A 6000-nucleotide genomic window follows, 5' to 3' on the forward strand; every position below is an offset into this window, starting at 1 on the left:
TTGATACTTCCTCGAGTCTAGACATATCAACTCGAAATTTTGGCCCAAGTTGATTCGATCCTGGAGGCTGGGGAACATAAGCATTGTTGAAACGGGACTATGTCAGGGTCTGGAACAGATACCTTCGAGGGAATTGGTCCTGTGGTGGAACTCACTTGGAAAACTCTTGTTTGGAACACGCAGCTTCCGTTCTAGGGTATTGCTGGGACAGCAATTATTCGAAAATGGGGGAGAGCAGTATCACCAGATTGACAATGAAGAGTTTCCTTAAGGCTAGGAGTGGAATGGTTGAAAGGAATGAGGTGAAATCAAGGGGAAGAACGGTGGAACAGTTAGAGCAGGAGTTAGAGAAATGTTCAGAACAAGCGGAAACCGAAATAACAGGGTCCTCATGGATCTATACTTGAAGCCTCATTATAGAGCAACGAAAATAGAGTCTCAGAACACGGAGAAGCTTGGGTGGAACAGCTGAAGAAACGAATTCTGGTGGAGGAAATAGCGTTTTTCGAGTTAGGAGTCTGGGGAGAAACAAAGAAGTAGATCGGTTTAGTACCTATCAACACTCTGGGCAGCTGCAGCGCATGGGAGGGGCAAGTTGTCGGATTCTATGAGTCCAGAGCCGAGATATTGAGGAGGAACATAAGGGAGGAACGGAAAACCAAAGTAAACGAACGAAATTTCGAGCCAAACACCAGTGGAATCGACAATGAATTGAATAATCCTTGGAAAGAAGAGTGCAGAGCTTCGAACTCTGGGGGCCCTCTTTGGTTGAATGGCGTTATTGAGTGTGGAACAGACTCAGAAGAACCATGAGAGTTGTGGAACAAGTGGAATCAGTATGGAGCATTGAGGAACAACTGGAAGTCATGAGGGAGGAAGTCAGAATGGGAGCAGGAGGACTGAATGCCATGTGGAAAGCTTCGAAGACTGTCAGAACGAGTCAGAACATACCAGAAACCAAGTGGAACAACGAATCAGAGAGAACGGAACGAGACCATTAACGAAAGACCTTGAATCCTGGTCGACTGGGGACAGTCGAAAGTGAAAAATGGGGGAGATGATACGCATGCAGATGGTTTGGACCAGAAAACTATTGGTTTCTAGGTTTCCTCTGTCGATGCATACATCCTAGAGAACTAGCATGAGTCCTGAATGACTAGTTAGGGAGATATCTGCAAGGTGGTGACTCTCTATCATGGTTCCTCACGGTTCCAGGGTACACAGTTGCTGTCCTAAACCACTACAACTACTAGCAGAGCCCGACTTCATTGTAGGAAGATCCAACCTGCATGTACTCAAAGGGAACAACCAACAAAACCTTGATTCTGGTTCAATCGTTATGGAGGAATGCCGAATCTCACTTGTGGAAACCAGATAATGGTATGGACTGGACTTGGAGACAGCTGGAGAGCCAAATATGAGCGTTTGGAACTCATGTGACCACGTTCAAAACGAATCCTGAACGAAGAACCACCTAACAACAATCCATCACCACTTGTTTCGACTATATCTCGATGGGGAGCTGGAGTTCTGGGACATATTGGGTATCGTTGGAATGCTAGAGAGGTGCACAACACGATCCAACACTCGTTGGGCAGGGGAAACATGGTTTACTGTCGAAGATTTGGGGAATTTCAGGGGTTCCAAACGACTTTTGGGTGATCCAAGGATCTACAGGGCGGAGCACACTATACCATAACGACAAGGGGCCTAAGACCGGCCAAGAATCGGAACAAACGGACTATCTCTGGGGGAATTACTCCGAATTATGCATATCCTTTGACTGTACATTATTTATAAGGTTCGCTTGGCACTAGTATTTAAGTAGTAGGATGTAGAGCTGTTCTGCAGGCAATCTGGGTCGCCTTCCTCTGCCTTAGGGCGGTGGGAGGAGGCTTAAGGGTCTGTTTGGGCGAGTCACTTTGCAGTCTTGTACAAATATTCTTCTTTTGGATTCGTCTCTGGCTCGGTGGAAGGTGGTGGGACTGTTGAGGGTTCGTTCTGGAGCATGGGGAACTGTTGGGAAAACTGGAATCTTCGATAAGAGTTGGGTCAATAACGACTTTGGTTACCAAAATTATCAACATCTGTGTTCCGGTTGGCGTTATATTGGGTTTCGGTTGGCGTTATCACTGTGTTTCGGTTGGCGGTCGAGGATTTAAGGCAGTTAGTCCTGATCCAAGACATCTCTGGACGGTTTAAGGCAGTTAGTTCCTGACCTGAACGAGAACCGGGTCGGCTGGGGTTCCAAAAGTGTGTTGTATCACTCCCAGAGGCTTGTATACCCAGTCTGTGAGGGTTGGAAGCGTTCTCCATCGCTCCCTCATGGTCATATATATCTGGGCATCGTACTGGCGCTTCACTATTGCGGTGTTTCGTCGGTAGTACGCTTTAGATTGGGGAAAATCTGAGTTTGGAGACGAAGATTTGGTTGAGGGAACGGATTATAGGCAGAGGAATCATGAGAATCGACTGGAACTTCGGTCAACATTGCATTTACCACACCAATAACAATAATTATCGACAATGGAGAGTCTGGAACTAGCCTTGGTCAACGGCTAGAACGATCTCTGAGTGTGAGGAACGAGACAAATGATCTTGACAAGCCTTGATTATTGGTGTTTCGTTGTTTGCACTCGATATTTGGGTAGATGGAAGCGTTCTTTGGACAATTCTGTTACACAGTTGGGAAACTTTACATCCAAGCCTCAGATTTCAGTCCGAGTTTCGGCAAGGATTGGAGTTTGTTGTATTTATCTTGGCCTATCTTACCATTCTACACGATTTGGCACTAGTCTTTGAGCGTTATCTCGTTCTGAAGTTCAGTTCAGAACAAGATATGTCCATAGATATAGAGCCAGACCTTCTGAAGAGTGATTTGGAGAGTGATCCTCAATAACAATTCTCAATGAATGTGTTGAGACAACGACTTGTCAGGTTTATGTGGGTGGAGTGGACCATAAGAGAGTGTTTTGGGTTATGGTTAGTTTGGGTTGAGATCGTTTTTGTGAGAGGATTTGAGTGTAGAGCTGGTTTCAGCCTGTTCCTCATTCGTCTGAGTCCATTAGACGACGGTTTCATCCCATTCTGGTCGATATTCCAGTTAGCACACTGGCACTCCAGTTCCTATCGTTAGTCCTGAGCGCCGCAAATCATCGGAGCAGAGTGCTCGCGACTCAGAGCCTGAGTATCAGCCTGGCGAGGTGAACGCGAGCGCAAGCGCTGGCGCGATGGCCCCGGCATGTTAGGATCAATGTGCGGCCGGGGTATGCGAGACTGTGGAGGCCTAGGCTGTTGAGGTGGGGACTTGGAGTGCATTGGAGCACTGGAGGTGGAATGGGGCGGCATCGGCTGGTTACCAGAGCTGTGGCCAGCTTCACTTGCTGGAGCTTGAGTGGGTGGAGCGGGGCGGGGTATACGCGGCTTGCCCTTGAGGTCAGAATAGCGTGAATCTGATGCATCGTAGGGTTTGAAGCGGTTGTCGGGGGGTTGGTTTGGAGTTTGTGAAGACATCGAGAACTTGAGACTAGAGTCTGAATCAGTGGTGGTGGTCAAAGAAAGAGAGAGTCACCACTTGCCATGCTGCAGCAACCCCTGCCAGTCATTCCCGGTCCACTCTGTTGGTGCGCGTCGCCACTGATGAAAGCACAAAGGGAGATCAAAAGTGTGACCGAGGGGAGAAAGGGATCAATTATGATTGGCATACGAATGACAGATCCGTGCTACCTCGCTGTGAACACGACCCACCGGCATACATCTGAAGGATGCTCCAGGTGCGCCTGATGCCCGTAAAGCATCAGGCGCCCTGATGCCGCGGGCATTGCCTCCGGTGTCAGGGATAACATCTTTTGATGAGTTTAAATTGGGTCTTCTATCAGTTATAGCATTTGCTTGATATTCACTCTAACCAAATGGTACAATTATAGTTTTGGATATGTTAAACTTGCCTCACCCTGGCTCTCGCATGGTAAAAACTGGTCCTCGAAGACAGAATTGATTTGTGGTGAATGCTTGATATGGCATATGGTTACTGGAGCAAGATTGTATTATCTTATGGATTACCAATAGGCCAGCTGAGCAAGGCAAGTACTTACTACAGTTAAATGAGGGATACTAATAGCAACCCTATATATACACACTCGCACAATTTAACTAATTCGGATTCGAACGGGCGACCTCACGGTTTGCTATCATCGAATGTCCATAAGCAGAGGGACCGGTCTGGGCCCTGCAAATTTTTCCTGCTTCCGTGCTGCCACGACTTCTCGATGCTCCCGCAGAAGAGAAGGCGCTTCCGCTGCTACGCGTGGCGCCGTGGCAACGTGTCACGGCCCACGGTGGCCCAGGAAGGCATCACGGGTGCCCCAGGAAGGCACCGGGCCACGTTCGGCTCCGGTAACCAGCGGCGCAAAAGGCTATCTGCTGGACTGGCTGGTGCGGGCTTCGCGTCGCTGCCCAATCGTGTCGCATGCTAGCCAGGCACCGCAGCAGGGCGGTCTGGGCCCGCCGCCGGACGCACTCCCTCCGCCAGACAGGCGTGATGCGCGCGAAGCGTCGATGCGGACATTGGGCTGCTGGTGGGCCCCGATCGGGCGCGTCACGCATCCCTTCCTTTCTTTCGTCCCCCCACCATCCGCCCGCGCGCGCCATGTCCCGCACCCCCTCCTCCGCGCAAACGCTCGATGTCGACGGCGACCTGGCGGCGATGCTGGCGCGCCTTGACGGGCCCGGCCCGCGCCTGTCGTTCGACCCGGCCGTTTCGGCCGCTGTCCAGGGCCAGAGCAGCGCCCCGCTCGACAGCCGCGCGACGAAGGAGAGAGGGCTGCTGGCCAAGCTGAAGAAGCGCGCGTCCATGCTCCTCCGCCGGCCGCCAAAGACGGCGACGGGCGGTAGTAGCCACCCGCGGCCGCCCCGCCTGTCGCTGTCGCTGCTCGCATCGCTCTCCGCCCCCAGCCGGCTCCCTGCATACTCCACGCCCTGCCTCCCCAGCCAGCTCCACGGCCACCAGCCGTCAGCGCACTCGCCCCCGTCGACGTCATCGTGTGGTTCCGCGTCATCGCGCGATGCCTCGTTCTCCTCCCAGTCGTCCTGCGCTGCGCCATCCCGCTGCACAGCCACCCGCCATAGCTCTGCGAAGCGCCATACGCCCCTCCCCAAAGCGAAGCCCGCTCCGAGAATCCCTATTCCGCCCATCCCCACGCAACGCCAGCGCCACCCGTACGTATATGGCGCGCGGCCACGGTCTCCAGGCCTGACCTCCAAGACCAAGTCGAGCACCAGTACAGAAGCGTTCGCCCATAGTCGTCACAGCAGCGTCGTCCTCCCGCCCCAGCTCTTCCACCTCCCCACCGCCACCGCTGCCCCGCGCACACCACCCCGCTTCCGCGACCGTGTCCAGCGGAGCACGGGCCGCTCCCCGCCATTCGCGTTCCACTACCCGTCGTCGCCGACGCTGGGCTTGCCGTCCTCGCCCCCGAGCTCGCTCGCTAGCAGCACGGACTCGGAGTGGTCGGACCCCGGCCTGTGGCTCGCCTCGTCGCTCCTCGGGGACGCGTTCACGGTCTCGGAGTCGGCCGCGAGCCCGACGAGCACCGATTCTGCGCCGCCACGTCCGCAGACGCCGCTCCGACGTATGACTGCGCGTCCCTGCGCATCCCTGCGCGTCCTTTGCGCTCCAGGTGCCGGGCATCGATATCGATGGAGGTGGCTAACATAATCTATTTGACGATACCCACACACGTCGCCCGTCCCAACGCTAAGTCGCGCTCCGCTCGCCAAGTCTCGCGTCCAGGTCATAGTTAAATACCTCGATTGTGTGGCTGTGTTGAATTATCAGAAAAATATTTTCACTAGCAACCGCGCAGCGGGGGAAGAAAATTTTCTTGATCCTGACCGTGGGTTTCGGGGGAATCTGGCGGTGGTATCATGTGCCCGGCGTGATCGTGTAGATGGTAGCACATGATGCGGGCAAATCTGCCCGTGCACTGATAGTTTGTTCAC

The 6000-nt window shown here is 53.2% G+C and overlaps 1 protein-coding gene across 1 annotated transcript; it reads left to right on the forward strand.

Moving 5' to 3' along the window:
• Positions 1–4648: 4648 nt before the first annotated feature.
• Positions 4649–5716, forward strand: MIND_00570700 (uncharacterized protein; the record flags this gene model as incomplete). The annotated part of the gene is made up of 1 exon (XM_037362472.1): positions 4649–5716. The coding sequence occupies one exon, from the start codon at positions 4649–4651 to the stop codon at positions 5714–5716; it is 1068 nt and encodes a 355-aa protein (XP_037220393.1).
• Between the last annotated feature and the right edge of the window lie 284 nt (positions 5717–6000).

Source organism: Mycena indigotica (genome assembly GCF_014461135.1).
Source record: "Mycena indigotica strain 171206Taipei chromosome Unknown Mind.scaff0005, whole genome shotgun sequence".
Classification (NCBI taxonomy): domain Eukaryota; kingdom Fungi; phylum Basidiomycota; class Agaricomycetes; order Agaricales; family Mycenaceae; genus Mycena; species Mycena indigotica.